At 47.7% G+C, this 20,681-nt stretch overlaps 1 protein-coding gene across 1 annotated transcript; it reads right to left on the reverse strand.

The window, feature by feature from the left end:
* Window positions 1-10,100: 10,100 nt before the first annotated feature.
* On the reverse strand, window positions 10,101-19,934 carry GLRX2 (glutaredoxin 2). Its single transcript, XM_038758364.1, has 4 exons — window positions 19,852-19,934; window positions 17,722-17,785; window positions 13,099-13,275; window positions 10,101-10,444 (listed from the first exon to the last, which is right to left on the reverse strand). Exons 1-4 carry the CDS (start codon window positions 19,905-19,907, stop codon window positions 10,316-10,318), a joined length of 426 nt encoding a protein of 141 aa, XP_038614292.1. The 5' UTR covers window positions 19,908-19,934; the 3' UTR covers window positions 10,101-10,315.
* Between the last annotated feature and the right edge of the window lie 747 nt (window positions 19,935-20,681).

The raw sequence follows: 20,681 nt of genomic DNA on the forward strand, positions 1-20,681 counted from the left end.
CTATCCTGACATTCTATATGCAAGAGATGCCAAGGAATTGCTCGTTGACAGGAAAGAGAGAATTAGGAACGTGATACTTGCCAAGTCCCCCGTTTCAAGTAATCAAAAAGACCGCAGAGATGAAGTTTAAAAAAAGAACTTGGGTCCTTCTTGGGGAAACATTACCAGAAAAGTGTACTTATGTTTGAAAAGGAAATGAGGAGAAGGGGCCAGTGATGGAGGTATTTGTCCAAATCGAAAACACAAGCTTTTGCATGACCTAAAGAAATGAATTTTAATCATTTGTAAGTGATTTTAATTTCTAGTTGATGGGACAAAATCCTTAGTTAAAAAAAATTCAGGGCAAACTAATACTGAGCTGTACGATCACTCCCTCCCTGTGAAAATGAAATCCAGTAATGCGAGTTCTTGATAACCTTGAAACCGCAAATAAGGAAAGAGATTTCCGACTATCAGAGTTAGAGTAAGAGGACATACATCTCCCTTTCTTTTTCTCTGTATTTTCCCACCTACTCTGTTCCTCTCCCGCTCTCTAGGGCAGCCATCCTTTTCAGAGATGTAAAGTGACAGGGAGGAGAATCAGCTGAATGTAGGATCAGTCTATATGATTTTGATTTTCACAGGGATCATTTTTCAGAATCTCTAGAGACCGCACACTGCAAAAATGTTTTAGTTTTCTAGTTCTGCATCACGCGTGAACTAGAGTCCACGTGAGCAGGGATCGTGTCGTCTTCAATTGCCCTCTTCCAAGCGTTTAGTATAGTGCTTTTAATAAATTGTACTGATGGATAGGCAATTTTGAATGAGTCCCGGGAAAACTGCCTTGGGCGTGAGCTTAGATGACCTCTGTGCCGGAACGACCTTTATAAACCAATCTATTTCTGAGTTACCGTACCCTGATGTTATTTAAAAAGCACGCCGCCATAGTCTGTGTCAATACTGCAGTAGCATAAGCCCCCCTTGCTCTGTAAAATGTCGCCTGGGGATGGTCGCTTTTATAAAGAGATCTTACGAACGGATCCGTAGTAACCTAAGTTCTGAAAACAACCGATCGAGTAAATTTGTTTTCCAGAAAAAGCGACGGAAAACAGATTGGGGGCGGGAGACGACTGTCGGACATTTCTCATATCCGGGCTCTGCGGTTCGGAGGTTGAAAGTAACGGACCTCGGAGCAACCTCCGCTGTTGGAATTACGTTGCAGCGGGTGATCGGCTCCAGAGGGTTGTCCTGGAAATCGAGGTACACGGTGTACGTGCTTTAGATGGGTTTTCAAAAGGCAGGTAGAATGGGTTTATCTGTAACCGGGGTTCGTGTCTCTTCATTGTCGATGGAAGGCATCGGACACGAACGTGGGCATCGCGTCCTTGTAGACTAGAAGCCTCGCGGACAGGGACAGTCTCCACTGATTCGATCGTACCGTATATTCCCAAGCGCTTAGTACAGTGCTCTGCACACAGTCGGCGCTCAATAAATTGAGTCTGGCGCGATGGTCTTTCCTGCCCTGCCTTTCGACGGATGTTAGTGGCAAAAAGGAGTTTGGAGGGACCGGTGATGAAACGCTTCAGTGTCCATCCTAGAGGTTCGGATTGGACCGCGGGCATGCAGTCGTTCCAAATATGCCGGCACATTCCCGTTGTCTTTGCCCGATTCAGGTGGGAACGAAGCTCAGAATCGTCACGGCATCTGTTGCACGCTTACCGGTCGGCTAGGTGCTCTGCTTCTTCAGCATCGTTTCATTTTATTAAGAATAATAATAATGTCGGTATTTGCTAAGCGCTTACTAACAGAACAGAAGCACTGTTCTAAGCGCTGGGGAGGGTCCAAGGCGATCAGGTTGTCCCACGGGGAGCTCACGGTCTTCATCCCCGTTTTCCAGTTGAGTAACTGAGGCTCAGAGAAGTGAGTGGGTAGAGCCGGGATTAGAACCCACAACCTCCGCCCCGGCACTTTCCACTAAGCCACGCTGCTTCTCTACACGCTGCTTGTTTTCGCCCCAAGTGCATTCTTTAAACTTTGAACTACAGGGTGACTACTTTTCTGGTAATTACTAGCAGACGCCGATTCGTAATTGAGCAAAATGCCGCTTAACCGCACTGTCCGGTCGTTGGGTTGCTTTTTTTTCCAACTGGGTAAAGTCGTACGGTCTGATTGTGTCAGCGGGTGGGGACTGTGACTTTTATTGTTCTAAGCGACGGACAGAGTTATTAATCGGGTCTCCTCGGAGAGCCCTGAGAAAGCAATTGCAGAAACCGAACAGCCCCATCAAAAGTGCGGTCCGACGTAAAATTTCACTAGTAATGGGGACCCGAAATAGCCCCTAATGATTTGCAAGCGTCTAATGAAGTGCCGCACTTTTAGCTCAACTAGGTTACTTTCCTCCCTTCGCTTTTTCTTTCCTTTTGCTCATAAAAGCTCCTTCTGCCTTTTCCTTCTCTACAAATGATCATCAGAGGTCGCAGTAGAAAGAAGGGTGGAGATAACCCTGCCCTCCGCAACTGAGAATGGATGTGAATTGGGTAAAAACTCATCTCGGATGGCTTTAACAAGACGCTCTTTGTGCGCCGGTTAAACTTCCCGTAGAAGAAAACTCACTCGCTTTGAAAAAGTTCTTGGAACGAAGAGCCTTAAACACAGAAAAAATCTAACGGGCCCCCGTGACCGCCTTAAAACGGGAATTTTATTCCAGCATCCAGGCACTCGCTAGAAACAGGCGTACAGGGTACTTCCAATTTGTCTGCTGGTTAATACTGCCTTAAATAATAGCGCCGTGGTGCTTGATAGACCATATGATGTTTTCCAGTTTTGTAGAGTGAAAAAATATGGTCTTAGAAACTCGGCTGCACACTCGAGCGCGCAAGTTTTTTGCACATTTTCTTTCAAATGCAACGAACGGTTGGTGATTGAGGTCTTCTACTCTTATAGCCGTTTTTTTTTTGGGCGGGGGGGGTCCCACAAATTGGTCATTTAGAGGTGCTTCTAGGCTTATTGGATGATTTGTGAGTTGTGTATTCTAGAGTATGGAAAATAACCCATTAATCTTCAAGGCTGTGTCTTTTTTAGAAAAGGGACTCGGGCCGCATTGGGGTAAAAAGAACTATTTATACGACTAATAAAAAGATGTGCTTTGTAACCGGTAAGCAGCAAAAAAAAAGAAAAATCCAGGCCAGCATTTTGATTATCTGTATGAAGTTAAAGCTGCCTCTGCGGTTTTCAACTGTATAAAATTTTAAAATGAATTCAAATGAACAGGTTCGGGGCGTGCTTTAAAACGCATCTTATCTTTTTGCCTACCTAAAATATTGGAGAAAATGTGTTTAGGTCCCGAATGGGGCAGGAATTATTTCCGAGTCCGTCCTCTTTTGGTGATAAATTAATGCCTTTCATATCCCTTTTGGATCTTCATGATAAAAAGCATTCTTTTAATGCCATAATTTGCGCTGGTTTTTCAATGGGTATACGTGCTTCTGTAGTCAACTGGTTTCCTTCCTCACTATTTCCCTGAGATACCGTATCGGTCCCCGTCTTCAGCCCTTCCCCTGCCTTGCGTGTCCGTTAACACTATAAAGTAATCTCTGATTTCAGGCTTTTAAAAGCACTAATGAATAATGCCGGTCCAATTGCATTAGCGTGGTAGGGCTTGGTGTGCGTGCTCAATAAACTATGCATACGAGGCTGTTGTGTTCGTTTTATTTAAAACTGCAAACGCCGAACGGATTTGCGGCTGTGGGGTGGTGGTTTTTCATAAGAAACGGCCATCGTGGGAGGCAGAGGGGTGGCCACATACCTATTCTATTTATTTCATTTCGTTAGTATGTTTGGTTTTGTTCTCTGCCTCCCCCTTTTAGACTGTGAGCCCGCTGTTGGGTCGGGACTGTCTCTAGATGTTGCCAATTTGTACTTCCCAAGCGCTTAGTCCAGTGCTCTGCACATAGTAGGCGCTCAATAAATACGAATGATGATGATGATAATCAGTCGCTTCAGTGCGGCCTCATGGAAAGAACCCAGACCTGAGAGTCGGAAGACCCGGCCTCTTATAATAATAATAATTAATAATAATAATAATAATAATAATAATGGTATTTGTTAAGCGCTTACTATGTGCCAAGTACTGGGGTAAATATAAGGTTATCAGGTTGTCCCACAGTCTTAGTCCTTCCCAGACTGAGCCCCCTCCTTCCTCTCCCCCTCCGCCTTGCCTCCTTCCCTTCCCCACAGCACCTGTATATATGTTTGTACGGATTTATTACTCTATTTTACTTGTACATATCCATTCTACTTATTTTATTTTGTTAATATGTTTGGTTTTGTTGTCTGTCTTCCCCCTTCTAGACTGTGAGCCCGCTGTTGGGTAGGGACCGTCTCTATATGTTGCCGACTTGTGCTTCCCAAGCGCTTAGTACAGTGCTCTGCGCACAGTAAGTGCTCAATAAATACGATTGATTGATTGATCAGTCCCCATTTTACAGATGAGGGAACTGAGGCCCAGAGAAGTTCAGTGACTTGCCCAAAGTCACACAGCTGACAAGGGGCAGAGCCGGGACTCAAACCCATGACCTCTACTTTATTACTCTTATTTTACTTGTACATATCTATTCTATTTATTTTATTATGTTATTATCATCATCATCAATCATATTTATTGAGCACTTACTATGTGCAGAGCACTGTACTAAGCGCTTATTATGTTCTGTTTTGTTGTCTGTCTCCCCCTTCTAGACTGTGAGCCCGCTGTTGGGTAGGGACCGTCTCTCTATGTTGCCAACTTGTGCTTCCCAAGCGCTTAGTACAGTGCTCTGCACACAGTAAGTGCTCAATAAATACGATTGATTGATTAGTCCCCATTTTACAGATGAGGGAACTGAGGCCCAGAGAAGTTCAGTGACTTGCCCAAAGTCACACAGCTGACAAGGGGCAGAGCTGGGATTCGAACCCATGACCTCTACTTTATTACTCTACTTATTGTACATATCTATTCAATTTATTTTATTTTGTTAATATGTTTGGTTTTCTTCTCTGTCTCCCCCTACTAGACTGTGAGCCCGCTGTTGGGTAGGGACCGTCTCTATATGTTGCCAATTTGTACTTCCCAAGCGCTTAGTACAGTGCTCTGCACCCAGTAAGTGCTCAATAAATACGCTCGATTGATTGATTGATTAGTCCCCATTTTACAGATGAGGCCCAGAGTTTAGTGACTTGCCCAAAGTCACACAGCTGAAGGGGCAGAGTTGGGATTCGAACCCATGACCTCTGACTCCAAAGCCCGGGCTCTTTCCACCGAGTCATCCCAGCTCCTGCTGTGTGGCCTTGGGCACGTCCTTTAAGGTCTCTGGGCCTCCTTTCCCTCCTCTCCAAAGTGGAAATTCCTCCTTTCCTTTGTTGGGAGCGTGCGGGAACAAAGGCCTGGAGGATGACCGTTGGCAGGGATTCTTTTAATGGTACGGTACCGATTCCTTCCCCTTTGGATGAAAATAGAGGTGAACTCTTGCCTCGAGTCCTAAGCACTGGGGCAGATCCAAGCTAATCAGGTCGGACGTCGTCCCTGTCCCACAAGGGGCTCACAGCAAAAATCCCTGTTTTACCGTAGGGGAAACTGAGGCACAGAGAATAATAATAATAATAGCATTTATTAAGCGCTTACTCTGTGCAAAGCACTGTTCTAAGCGCTAGGGAGGTTACAAGGTGATGAGGCTGTCCCATGGGGGGCTCACAGTCCTAATCCCCATTTTCCAGACGAGGGAACTGAGGCCCAGAGAAGCGAAGCGACTCGCCCGAAGTCACACAGCTGACGAGCGGCAGAGGCGGGATTTGAACCCCGGACCTCTGACTCCAGAGCCCGGGCTTTGGAGGGAGTGGAGGGACGTGCCCGAAGTCACACGGCAGACAGGCGGCGGAGGCGGGATTAGAACCCGGGTCCTTCTGACTCCCAAGCTCAGGCTGTATCCGCTAGGCCGCTCCGCTTCTAGTCCTGGGAATACTGCGGCTTTGAGAGCAGAGATGGAGCCAACTAGGGAAAACAACGGATATTCAGCGATATCCGAAAGGGTGTATGGTGTTCCCCTCAGCTCCGTTAGTTCCTTCATTCATTCCGTCGTCTTGATTGAGCGCTTACTGTGTGCAGGGCACTGTACTAAGCGCTTGGGAAGGACAAGTCGGCAACGTAGAGAGACGGTCCCTACCCAACAACGGGCTCAAGGCCGTAAGGAGAGAAGCGGCATGGCTCAGGAGGAAAGAGCCCGGGCTTTGGAGTCGGAGGTCAGGGGTTCAAATCCCGGCTCCGCCAATTGTCAGCTGTGTGACTTTGGGCAAGTCACTTCACTTCTCCGGGCCTCAGTTCCCTCATCTGGAAAATGGGGATGAAGACTGGGAGCCCCCCTGTGGGACAACCTGATCACTTTGTAAACTCCCCAACGCTTAGAACGGTGCTTTGCACATAGTAAGCGCTTAATAAATGCCGTTATTATTGTTGTTGTTGTTGTTGTATGTCCGTGGCGAGCAGGGAATGTGTTTGCCGAATACTCGCCCAAGGACAGTGCTCTGCACACGGTAAGTGCTTAATAAATGCCATTATTTTTGTTGTTGTTGTAAGTCCATGGCGAGCAGGGAATGCGTTTGCCGAATACACGCCCAAGGACAGTGCTCTGCACACGGTAAGCGCTTAATAAATGCCATTATTGTTGTTGTTGGTGGTGGTCCGTGGCGAGCAGGGAGTGTGTTTGCCGAATACACGCCCAAGGACAGTGCTCTGCACATGGTAAGCACTTAATAAATGCCATTATTGTTGTTGTTGTAAGTCCGTGGCGAGCGGGGAATGCGTTTGCCGAATATTCGCCCAAGGACAGTGCTCTGCACACGGTAAGCACTTAATAAATGCCATTATTGCTATTGTTTTAAGTCCGTGGCGAGCAGGGAATGCGTTTGCTGAATACACGCTCAAGAACAGTGCTCTGCACACGGTAAGCACTTAATAAATGCCATTATTGTTGTTGTTGTAAGTCCGTGGCGAGCAAGGAATGCATTTGCCGAATACTCCCCCAAGGACAGTGCTCTGCACATGGTAAGCGCTTAATAAATGCCATTATTGTTATTGTAAGTCCGTGGCGAGCAGGGGATGCGTTTGCCAAATACTCGCCCAAGGACAGTGCTCTGCAAACGGTAAGCACTTAATAAATGCCATTATTGTTACTGTTGTTGTAAGTCCGTGGCGAGCAGGGAATGCATTTGCCAAATACTCCCCCAAGGACAGTGCTCTGCACACGATAAGCGCTTAATAAATGCCCTTATTATTGTTGTTGTAAGTCTGTGGCGAGCAGGGAATGCGTTTGCCGAATACTCCCCCAAGGACAGTGCTCTGCACATGGTAAGCACTTAATATAAATGCCATTATTGTTGTAAGTCCGTGGTGAGCAGGGAATGTTTGCCGAATACTCGCCCAAGGACAGTGCTCTGCACACAGTAAGCCCTTAATAAATGCCATTATTGCTATTATTGTAAGTCCGTGGCGAGCGGGGAATGCGTTTGCCGAATACACGCCCAAGGACAGTGCTCTGCACATGGTAAGCACTTAATATAAATGCCATTATTGTTGTAAGTCCGTGGTGAGCAGGGAATGTTTGCCGAATACTCGCCCAAGGACAGTGCTCTGCACACGGTAAGCACTTAATAAATGCCATTATTGCTATTGTTGTAAGCCCGTGGCGAGCAGGGAATGCACTTGCCGAATACTCACCCAAGGACAGTGCTCTGCACACGGTAAGCACATAATAAATGCCATTATTGTTATTGTTGTTGTAAGTCCATGGCGAGCAGGGAATGCGTTTGCCGAATACACGCCCAAGGACAGTGCTCTGCACACGGTAAGCACTTAATAAATGCCATTATTGCTATTGTTGTAAGCCCGTGGCGAGCAGGGAATGCACTTGCCGAATACTCACCCAAGGACAGTGCTCTACACACGGTAAGTGCTTAATAAATGCCATTATTGTTATTGTTGTTGTAAGTCCATGGCGAGCAGGGAATGCGTTTGCCGAATACACGCCCAAGGACAGTGCTCTGCACACGGTAAGTGCTGAATATAAATGCCATTATTGTTGTTGTTGTAAGTCCGTGGTGAGCAGGGAATGTTTGCCGAATACTCGCCCAAGGACAGTGCTCTGCACATGGTAAGCGCTTAATAAATGCCATTATTGTTGTTGTTGTAAGTCCGTGGCCAGCAGGGAATGCGTTTGCCGAATCATCATCATCATCATCAATCGTATTTATTGAGCGCTTACTGTGTGCAGAGCACTGTATTAAGCGCTTGGGAAGTACAAGTTGGCAACATATAGAGATGGTCCCTACCCAACAGTGGGCTCACAGTCTAAAAGAGATGGGGAAGGAGATGGGAAAGGAGGAGGGAAGGAGATGGGGAAAGAGGAGGAAAGGAGAAGGGAAGGAGATGGGAAAGGAGGAGGGAAGGAGAAGGGAAAGGAGGAAGGAAGGAGAAAGGAAAGGAGGAGGGAAAGAGATAATAAAAAAATGGCATTTGTTAAGTGCTTACTATGTGCAAAGCACTGTTCTAAGTGCTGGGGGGATACAAGGTGATCGGGTTGTCCCACGCGGGGCTCACAGTCTTAATCCCCGTTTTCCAGATGAGATGGGAAAGGAGGGAGGAAGGAAGGATAAAGTATAAAGATACTTGCCCAAGGACAGTGCTCTGCACATGGTAAGCGCTTAATAAATGCCATTATTGTTATTGTTGTTGTTGTAAGTCCTTGGCGAGCAGGGAATGCGTTTGCCGAATCATCATCATCATCAATGGTATTTATTGAGCGCTTACTGTGTGCAGAGCACTGTACTAAGCGCTTGGGAAGTTGGCAACATATAAAGACAGTCCCTACCCAACAGTGGGCTCACAGTCTAAAAGAGATGGGAAAGGAGGAGGGAAGGAGATGGGAAAGGAGGAGGGAAGGAGATGGGGAAGGAGGAGGAAAGGAGAAGAGAAGGAGATGGGAAAGGAGAAGGGAAGGAGATGGGAAAGGAGGAGGAAAGGAGAAGGGAAGGAGAAGGGAAAGGAGGAAGGAAGGAGAAAGGGAAGGAGATGGGAAAGGAGGAGGGAAGGAGGTAATAATAATAATAATAATGGCATTTGTTAAGCGCTTACTATGTGCAAAGCACTGTTCTAAGCGCTGGGGGGATACAAGGTGATCGGGTTGTCCCACGCTGGGCTCACAGTCTTAATCCCCGTTTTCCAGATGAGATGGGAAAGGAGGGAGGAAGGAAGGATAAAGTATAAAGATACTCGCCCAAGGACAGTGCTCTGCACATGGTAAGCGCTTAATAAATGCCATTATTGTTGTTGTTGTTGTAAGTCCGTGGCGAGCAGGGAATGCATTTGCAGAATCATCATCATCAATGGTATTTATTGAGCGCTTACTGTGTGCAGAGCACTGTACTAAGCGCTTGGGAAGTTGGCAACATATAAAGACAGTCCCTACCCAACAGTGGGCTCACAGTCTAAAAGAGATGGGAAAGGAGGAGGAAAGGAGGAGGGAAGGAGATGGGAAAGGAGGAGGAAAGGAGAAGGGAAGGAGAAGGGAAAGGAGGAGGAAAGGAGAAGGGAAGGAGAAGGGAAAGGAGGAAGGAAGGAGGAGGGAAGGAGAAGGGAAAGGAGGAAGGAAGGAGGAGGGAAGGAGATGGGAAAGGAGGGAGGAAGGAAGGATAAAGTATAAAGATACTTGCCCAAGGACAGTGCTCTGCACATGGTAAGCGCTTAATAAATGCCATTATTGTTGTTGTTGTTGTAAGTCCGTGGCGAGCAGGGAATGCGTTTGCCGAATATTTCCCCAAGGACAGTGCTCTGCACACGGTAAGCGCTTAATAAATGCCATTATTGTTATTGTAAGTCCATGGCGAGCAGGGGATGCGTTTCTGCACAGGGTAAGCGCTCCATCAACGTGACTGACTACAATTCCCCTCGAAGCCGCGGACTCCCACCGCCCTACCTCGGCCCAAAAGGATCATCGTCATCAATCGGATTTATTGAGCGCTTACTATCATCATCATCATCATCATCAATCGTATTTATTGAGCGCTTACTATGTGCAGAGCACTGTACCAAGCGCTTGGGAAGTACAAGTTGGCAACGTATAGAGACAGTCCCTACCCAACAGTGGGCTCACAGTCCAAAAGGATCCCGCCCCGATGAGCGGCGTCCAGAAAGGAATCTCCGCCCGGAGATGGGGATGCGGGAGGTTTGAAGAACGGCTTTATTTTCCGGTCCCGACTGCCGCTTGGCGTTTTTCCCGCTTCTGGAGTCGGCCGTTTCGACGGCTGCGCTTCAAAATTCCCCGCCCTTCGTGTTCGCTCTGCACTGCCGGACTAAGGGAAGCAGCTTGCCTTCCCGGTGAAGCCTGTGAGTGTCTGTGGCTCCCCCGATAAATGTCCCATTGACAAATATCCTGGGAACCTGTCGGGAGAAACGCAGGGAAGGTCATTCCTGCTTTATCTTGGCAGCATATGGTAATAATAACAATAATGATGGTATGTGTTAATCAATCAATCGTATCTATTGAGCGCTTACTGTGTGCAGAGCGCTGTACTAAGCACTTGGGAAGTACAAGTTGGCAACATATAGAGACAGTCCCTACCCAACAGTGGGCTTACTATATGCATATATAGTATATCTGTATATATCTGTATATATCTGTACGTACTTATTACTCTATTTTATTTATACACATTTATTCTATTTATTTTATTTTGTTACTATGTTTTGTTTTGTTCTGTCTGTACCTCCTTCCCTTCCCCACAGCACCTGTATATATGTGTATATGTTTGTACATATTTATTACTCTATTTATTTGTACATATTCTATTTATTTTGTTAATATGTTTTGTTTTTTCTCTGTCTTTACCTCCTTCCCTTCCCCACAGCACCCGTATATATGTATATATATTTGTACATATTTATTACTCTATTTTATTTGTACATATTTATTCTATTTATTTTATTTTGTTACTATGTTTGGTTTTGTTCTCTGTCTGTACCTCCTTCCCTTCCCCACAGCACCTGTATATATGTGTATATGTTTGTACATATTTATTACTCTATTTGCACATATTTATTCTATTTATTTTGTTAATATGTTTTGTTTTTTTCTCTGCCTATACCTCCTTCCCTTCCCCACAGCACCCGTATATATGTGTTGCCAATTTGTACTTCCCAAGCGCTTAGTACAGTGCTCTGCACATAGTAAGCGCTCAATAAATACGATTGATGATGATGACGATTTATTTTGTTAGTATGTTTGGTTTTGTTCTCTGTCTCCCCCTTTTCGACTGTGAGCCCGCTGTTGGGTAGGGACTGTCTCTATCCGTTGCCAATTTGTACTTCCCAAGCGCTTAGTACAGTGCTCTGCACATAGTAAGCGCTCGATAAATACGATTGATGATGATGATAATTTATTTTATTTTGTTAGTATGTTTGGTTCTGTTCTCTGTCTCCCCCTTTTCGACTGTGAGCCCGCTGTTGGGTAGGGACCGTCTCTAGATGTTGCCAACTTGTAATAATAATAATACTAATAATAATAATGGCATTTATTAAGCGCTTACTACGTGCACTGTTCTAATAATAATAATAATGTTGGTATTTGTTAAGCACTTACTATGTGCAAAGCACTGTTCTAAGCGCTGTGGGGTAGATACAAGGTAGACAGGTTGTCCCACAAGGGGCCCCCAGTCTTCATCCCCATTTTCCAGGTGAGGGAACTGAGGCCCAGAGAAGTGAAGCGACTTGCCCAAAGTCACCCAGCTGACAAGTGGTGGAGGCGCGATTTGAACCCGTGACCTCCGACTCCAAAGCCCGGGCTCTTTCCACTGAGCCACGCTGCTTCTCCATCGCCGGGGAGGTTACAAGGCGATCAGGTTGTCCCGCGGGGGGTTCACAGTCGCAGCGTGGCTCAGTGGAAAGAGCCCGGGCTTTGGAGTCGGAGGTCATGGGTTCAAATCCCGCCTCCGGCAACTGTCAGCTGTGCGACTTTGGGCAAGTCACCTCACTTCTCTGGGCCTCAGTTCCCTCACCTGTAAAATGGGGACTAAGACTGGGAGCCCCCCGTGCGACAACCTGATCACCTTGTAACCTCCCCAGCGCTTAGAACGGTGCTTTGCACATAGTAAGCGCTTAATAAATGCAATCATCATCATTATTATTAAGTCACTTCACTTCTCTGGGCCTCAGTTCCCTCACCTGTAAAATGGGGACGAAGACTGTGAGCCCTCCATGGGACAACCCGATCACCTTGTAACGTCCCCAGCGCTTAGAACGGTGCTTTGCACGTAGTAAGCGCTTAATAAATGCCATCATCATCATTATTATTAAGTCACTTCACTTCTCTGGGCCTCAGTTCCCTCACCTGTAAAATGGGGACGAAGACTGTGAGCCCTCCGTGGGACAACCCGATCACCTTGTAACGTCCCCAGCGCTTAGAACGGTGCTTTGCATGTAGTAAGCGCTTAATAAATGCCATCATCATCATTATTATTAAGTCACCTCACTTCTCTGGGCCTCAGTTCCCTCACCTGTAAAATGGGGACGAAGACTGGGAGCCCTCCGCGGGACAACCCGATCACCTTGTAACCTCCCCAGCGCTTAGAATGGTGCTTTGCACGTAGTAAGCGCTTAATAAATGCCATCATCATCATTATTATTAAGTCACCTCACTTCTCTGGGCCTCAGTTCCCTCACCTGTAAAATGGGGACGAAGACTGGGAGCCCTCCGCGGGACAACCCGATCACCTTGTAACCTCCCCAGCGCTTAGAACGGTGCTTTGCACAGAGTAAGCACTTCACAAATGCCATCATCATTATTCTTATAAACCCCCATTTTCCAGATGAGGGAACTGAGGCCCAGAGAAGCGAAGTGACTCGCCCACAGTCACCCAGCTCGGCGGAGCCGGGATCCGCCCCCGTGAACTCCGACTCCAAAGCCCGGGCTCTTTCCAGCGGGCCGCGACTTCCCAAGCGCTTAGTCCAGTGCTCTGCACACGGTAGGCGCTCAAACAATGCGACCGAATGAATGAATGAATGAATGAATGAATGAATGAAAGAGGATGGCCGCTCACCGTTCTGGCCCCCGTCATCCGGTGAAGGGCGTCCTGAAACTGACTCCCGTATTCGTGCAGGTCCAGCTCCACGGCGGTGTAATTCACGTTCATGTCACGGAAAAGCTTCTTGGCCACGTCGCAGTAGGAGCAGGAGGTTTTCGAGAAGATGACCACGCAGTTGGCCGACACGGTTTCCTGTCACGGGGCAAAAGTTTGACATTTTTTTTCCTCTCTTAATAACAATAATGACGATGATGGTATTTGTTAAGCGCTTACTACGCACGCCGGCCCGTCAGGGCCTCCCTCGGCAACCGGTCGAGCGCTCGGCACGTGCAGAGCCCTACCCTGAGCGCGAACTGGTCCGGATCCTGGCCTTTGTCATATATGTTTGTACATATTTATTACTCTATTTATTTATTTTACTTGTACATATCTATTCTATTTATTTTATTTTGTTAGTATGTTTGGTTTTGTTCTCTGTCTCCCCCTTTTAGACTGTGAGCCCACTGTTGGGTAGGGACTGTCTCTATATGTTGCCAACTTGTACTTCCCAAGAGCCAAGTACAGTGCTCTGCACACAGTAAGCGCTCAATAAATACGACTGATGATGATGATGATGTGCAAAGCACCATTCTAAGCGCTGGGGAGGTTACAAGGTGATCGGGTTGTCCCACGGAGGGCTCACAGTCTTAGTCCCCATTTTACAGGTGAGGGAAGTGAGGCCCAGAGAAGTGAAGTGACTTAACAATAATAATAATAATAATGGCATTTATTAAGTGCTTACTATGTGCAAAGCACCGTTCTAAGCGCTGAGGAGGTTACAAGGTGATCAGGTTGTCCCACGGAGGGCTCACAGTCTTAGTCCCCATTTTACAGGTGAGGGAACTGAGGCCCAGAGAAGTGAGGTGACAACAATAATAATGATGATGTATTAAGCACTTACTATGTGCAAAGCACCGTTCTAAGCGCTGGGGAGGTTGCAATCAATCAATCAATCATATTTATTGAGCACTTACTGTGTGCAGGGCACTGTACTAAGCGCTTGGAAAGTACAAGTTGGCAACATATAGAGACAGTCCCTACAAGGTGATCGGGCTGTGCCCCAGAGGGCTCACAGTCTTAGTCCCCATTTTACAGGTGAGGGAAGTGAGGCCCAGAGAAGTGAAGTGACTTAATAATACTAATAATAATAATGACGGCATTTATTAAGTGCTTACTATGTGCAAAGCACCGTTCTAAGCGCTGGGGAGGTTACAAGGTGATCGGGTTGTCCCACGGAGGGCTCACAGTCTTAGTCCCCATTTTACAGGTGAGGGAAGTGAGGCCCAGAGAAGTGAAGTGACTTAATAATAATAATGATGGCATTTATTAAGCGCTTACTATGTGCAAAGCACCGTTCTAAGCGCTGGGGAGGTTACAAGGTGATCAGGTTGTCCCTGATCACTTAATAAAGTGATCTTTACGACTTGTTAGTCGTAAGTGACTTGGTCTTCACCCCCATTTTACTGACGAGGTCACTGAGGGCCGGCTAAGTGACTCGTTAGTCGTAAGTGACTTGATCTTCATCCCCATTTACTGTCGAGGTCACTGAGGGCCGGCTAAGTGACTCGTTAGTCGTAAGTGACTCGGTCTTCATCCCCATTTTACTGACGAGGTCACTGAGGGCCGGCTAAGTGACTCGTTAGTCGTAAGTGACTTGGTCTTCATCCCCATTTTACTGACGAGGTCACTGAGGGCCGGCTAAGTGACTCGTTAGTCGTAAGTGACTCGGTCTTCATCCCCATTTTACTGACGAGGTCACTGAGGGCCGGCTAAGTGACTCGTTAGTCGTAAGTGACTCGGTCTTTATCCCCATTTTACTGACGAGGTCACTGAGGGCCGGCTAAGTGACTCGTTAGTCGTAAGTGACTTGGTCTTCATCCCCATTTTACTGACGAGGTCACTGAGGGCCGGCTAAGTGACTCGTTAGTCGTAAGTGACTTGGTCTTCATCCCCATTTTACTGACGAGGCCGGCTAAGTGACTTGTTAGTCGTAAGTGACTTGGTCTTCATCCCCATTTTACTGACGAGGTCACTGAGGGCCACCTAAGTGACTCGTTAGTCGTAAGTGACTTGGTCTTCATCCCCATTTTACTGACGAGGCCGGCTAAGTGACTTGTTAGTCATAAGTGACTTGGTCTTCATCCCCATCTTACTGACGAGGTCACTGAGGGCCGGCTAAGTGACTTGTTAGTCGTAAGTGACTTGGTCTTCACCCCCATTTTACTGACGAGGTCACTGAGGGCCGGCTAAGTGACTCGTTAGTCGTAAGTGATTTGGTCTTCATCCCCATTTTACTGACGAGGTCACTGAGGGCCAGCTAAAAGTGACTTGTTAGTCGTGACTTGGTCTTAATCCCCATTTTACTGACGAGGTCACTGAGGTCCATCTAAGTGACTTGTTAGTCGTATGTGATTTGGCCTTAATCCCCATTTTACTGACGAGGTCACTGAGGGCCGGCTAAGTGACTCACTAGTTGTAAGTGATTTGGTCTTCATCCCCATTTTACTGACGAGGTCACTGAGGGCCGGCTAAGTGACTCGTTAGTCGTAAGTGACTCGGTCTTCATCCCCATTTTACTGATGAGGTCACTGAGGGCCGGCTAAGTGACTTGTCAGTCATAAGTGACTTGGTCTTCACCCCCATTTTCCTGACGAGGTCACTGAGGGCCGGCTAAGTGACTTGCTAATCAATCAGTCAATCAATCGTATTTATTGAGCGGTTACTGTGTGCCGAGCACTGTACTAAGCGCTTGGGAACTCCAAGTTGGCAACATCTAGAGACGGTCCCGTGACTTGTTGGTCGCACACAAGTGGCGGAGCTGGGATTGGAGCCCGCCTTTTGGGCCTGTGCCCTGGCCCTGGGGCTGCCTAAATCTGCTACCCCGGAGGAGGAGGAGGATGAAGACTCCCAGGATGAAGGGCTCCCAGACTGAGCCCCCTCCTTCCTCTCCCCCTCCATCAATCAATCAATCAATCGCATTTATTGAGCACTTACTGTGTGCAGAACACTGTACTAAGCGCTTGGGAAGTACAAGTTGGCAACATATAGAGACAGTTCCTACCCAACAGTGGGCTCACAGTCTAAAAGGGGGAGCAGCACCCGTATATCTGTTTGTACGGATTTATTACTCTATTTTATTTGTACATACTTATTCTATTTATTTTATTTTGTTAATGTGTTTTGCTTTGTTGTCTGTCTCCCCCTTCTAGACTGTGAGCCCACTGTTGGGTAGGGACCGCCTCTATACGTTGCCAACTTGGACTTCCCAAGCGCTCAGTACGGTGCTCTGCACACAGTCAGCGCTCGATAAATACGATTGATTGAATGAATGAAAGGAGGGGGCGGAGTCAGAGGTCGTGGGTTCAAATCCCGGCTCCACCGATTGTCAGCTGGGTGACTTTGGGCGAGTCGCTTCGCTTCTCTGGGCCTCAGTTCCCTCATCTGGAAAACAGGGATGAAGACTGGGAGCCCCATGTGGGACAACCCGATCACCTTGTAACCTCCCCAGTGCTTAGAACAGTGCTTTACACCTAGTAAGCGCTTAACAAAGGCCATCATTATTATTATTATTAAGTCACTTCACTTCTCTGGGCCTCAGTTCCCTCATCTGGAAAACGGGGATGAAGACTGGGAGCCCCCCGTGGGACAACCTGATCACCTTGTAACCTCCCCAGTGCTTAGAACAGTGCTTTGCACCTAGTAAGCGCTTAACAAATGCCATCATTATTATTATTATTATTAAGTCACTTCACTTCCCTGGGCCTCAGTTCCCTCATCTGGAAAACGGGGATGAAGACTGGGACCCCCACGTGGGACAACCTGATCACCTTGTAACCTCCCCAGTGCTTAGAACGGTGCTTTGCACATAGTAAGCGTTTAACAAATGCCATTATTATTTATTATTATTATTATTATTATTATTATTATTATTATTATTATTATTATCATGACACTTCTCTGGGCCTCAGTTCCCTCATCTGGAAAACGGGGATGAAGACTGGGAGCCCCACGTGGGGCAACCTGATCACCTTGTAACCTCCGCAGCACTTAGAACGGTGCTTTGTATATAGTAAGTGCTTAACAAATACCATCATTATTATTATTATATGCTACCAAGATAAAACACTAATAACCTTCCCTCCGTTTCTCTCAGTACGGTGCTTTGCACATAGTAAGCGCTTAACAAATGCCATTATTATTATTATTATTATTATTAGGGGACTGGCTTGCAAAATCCAGCTTTAAACTGGAGGAGGGTGGGGGGGAAGACCTCTCTACTTTTCCCACTTCTAAGGAGACGCTAGACACGGGGGGAAAATGAGGAAAACGGCCTGACTCCCACGTGCGTGCACACACAATCCCACTCCCACTCATTCAGTCGTACTTAGTGAGCGCACACGGAGCGCAGGGCCCTGTAGTGAGCGCTCGGGGGAGTCCAGTAGGCCGGCCCCATTCCCTGCCCTGTCACACTGTCCCGCACGCAGGGGACCTCTCTCACCCTTGTGTGCAGGTGTGTGCGCCCACAGACGCACACACAGACAGACACACACACACACACACACACACAGAGGACCCCCGCCCCCCCCCCCGCCCCCTGACCTGAATCTGGGTGGCGGCTGCGGCTTCTGCATTGGTGGTGGGGGCCGATGCCCTGGTCCCCATCCTAAGGAGGGGGGGAAACAAACACACATGGGCCACAGTGACAACCTCCTCTTCTTCCTCCTCCTCCTCCTCTCCTCCTCCTCCTCCCCCTCTCCTCCTCCTCCTCCCCTCCTCCCCCTCTTCTCCTCCTCCTCCTCCTTCTCCTCCTCCTCCTCCTCCTCCTCCTCCCCCTCTCCTCCTTCCCCTCTCCTCCTCCTCCGCCTCCTCCTTCTTCTCCTCCTCCTTCTCCTCCTCCCCCCTCCTCCTCCTCCTCCTCTTCTCCTCCTCCTCCTCTTCCTCCTCCTCCCCCTCTCCTCTTCCTCCTCCTCCCCCTCTCCTCTTCCTCCTCCTCCCCCTCTCCTCTTCCTCCTCCTCCCCCTCTCCTCCTCCCCCTTCCTCTCCTCCTCCTCCCCTCCTCCTCCTCCCCCTCTCCTCTTCCTCCTCCTCCTTCTCCCCTCCCCCCCTCCTCCTCCTCCTCCCCTTCAATCAATCAATCAATCAATCGTATTTATTGAGCGCTTACTATGTGCAGAGCACTGTACTAAGCGCTTGGGAAGTACAAATTGGCAACACATAGAGACAGTCCCTACCCAACAGTGGGCTCACAGTCTAAAAGGGGGAGACAGAGAACAGAACCAAACATACCAACAAAATAAAATAAATAGGATAGAAAATAAAATAAATAGGATAGAATCTTCCTCCTCCTCCTCCTCCTCCTCTTCCTCCTCCTCCCCCTCTCCTCTTCCTCCTCCTCCCCCTCTCCTCCTCCCCCCTTCCTCTCCTCCTCCTCCCCCCTTCCTCTCCTCTTCCTCCTCCTCCTTCTCCCCTCCCCCTCCTCTCCTTCTCCCCTTCCTCCCCCCCTCCTCCTCCCTTCATTCATTCAATCATACTTATCAAGCGCTTACTGTGTGCAGAGCACTGCACTGAGCGCTTGGAAAGTACATTCCAGCAACAAGCAGGGACAATCCCTGCCCACAACGGGCTCACAGTCTCGAAGGGGAGAGACGGGCCTCAAAACAAACAGGCATCAATAGCATCAATATAAAGAAGTAGAATTCATATAGACACATCATTAATGCAAACGAATAAAAATTCCTCCTCCTCCTCCATTCATTCAATCGTACTTATCAAGCGCTTACTGTGTGCAGAGCACCGCACTGGGCGCTTGGAAAGCACAATTCAGCAACAAGCAGGGACAATCCCTGCCCACAACGGGCTCACAGTCTAGAAGAAGGGGAGAGACGGGCCTCAAAACAAACAGACATCAATATAGATAAGTAGAATTCATATAGACACATCATTAATGCAAAGGAATAAAAATTCCTCCTCCTCCCCCTCTCCCCTCTCCTTCATTCATTCAATCTTTTTTATCAAGCGCTTACTGTGTGCAGAGCACTGCACTGAGCGCTTGGAAAGTACATTTTAGCAACAAGCAGGGACAATCCCTGCCCACAACGGGCTCACAGTCTAGAAGAAGGGGAGAGACGGGCCTCAAAACAAACAGGCATCAATATAGATAAGTAGAATTCATAGAGACACATCATTAATGCAAACGAATAAAAATTCCTCCTCCTCCCCCTCTCCCCTCTCCTTCATTCATTCAATCTTTTTTATCAAGCGCTTACTGTGTGCAGAGCACTGCACTGAGCGCTTGGAAAGTACATTTTAGCAACAAGCAGGGACAATCCCTGCCCACAACGGGCTCACAGTCTAGAAGAAGGGGGGAGACGGGCCTCAAAACAAACAGGCATCAATAGCATCAATATAAATAAGTAGAATTCATATAGACACATCATTAATGCAAACGAATAAAAATTCCTCCTCCTCCTCCTCCCTTCATTCACTCAATCGTATTTATCAAGCGCTTACTGTGTGCAGAGCACTGCGCTAAGCAATTGGAAAGTACAATTCAGCAACAAGCAGGGACAATCCCTGCCCACAACGGGCTCACAGTCTAGAAGAAGGGGGGAGACGGGCCTCAAAACAAACAGGCATCAATCGCCTCAATAAGTAGAATTTATATAGACACATCATTAATGCCAACGAATAAAAATTCCTCCTCCTCCTCCTCCCCCTCTCCCTCCAGACCTGCGGTGGTGAGGCGGTCCGGCCCGTGTGGCCCAGAGCCGCCGCCGTGCCCACATCGCCCGCCGGGGGGCGGTACAGCGCGGGGGGCGGGGCGGTCACCGAGCGGGGCACCGCCCGGGGACGGGGGACGGAGAACCGTGGGGGCAGAGCGGCGCGCGCGCACGCGGGGCCCGGGCCGCCGCCGCCGCCCCCTCCCGGCGGGAGGCCGCCACGCTCCGGCCCGGGCGCTGAGCCCACGCGGCCCTCCCCTCCCTGCGAACAGTAGGCGCTCCATCAATCAATCAATCAATCAATCGATCGTATTTATTGAGCGCTTACTGTGTGCAGAGCACTGTACTAAGCGCTTGGGAATTACAAGTTGGCAACATCTAGAGACAGTCCCTACCCAACAGTGGGCTCACAGTCTAGAAGGGGGAGACAGAGAACAAAACCAAACATATTAACAAAATAAACAGAATAGATGTGTACAAGCAAAATAAATAAATAGAGTAATAAATATGTACAAACATATATACATATACGTATACATATATATGTGTGTATATAATAATAATGGCATTTGTTAAGCCCTTACTATGTGCAAAGCACTGTTCTAAGCGCTGGGGAATTACAAGTTGGCAACATATAGAGACAGTCCCTACCCAACAGTGGGCTCACAGTCTAGAAGGGGGAGACAGACAACAAAACCAAACATATTAACAAAATAAAATAAACAGAATAGATATGTACAAGCAAAATGAATAGAGTAATAAATATGTACAAACACATATACATGTACGTATACATATATATGTGTATATAATAATAATGGCATTTGTTAAGCCCTTACT

The sequence above is a fragment of the Tachyglossus aculeatus genome, chromosome 16 (genome assembly GCF_015852505.1).
Source record: "Tachyglossus aculeatus isolate mTacAcu1 chromosome 16, mTacAcu1.pri, whole genome shotgun sequence".
NCBI classification, from domain to species: domain Eukaryota; kingdom Metazoa; phylum Chordata; class Mammalia; order Monotremata; family Tachyglossidae; genus Tachyglossus; species Tachyglossus aculeatus.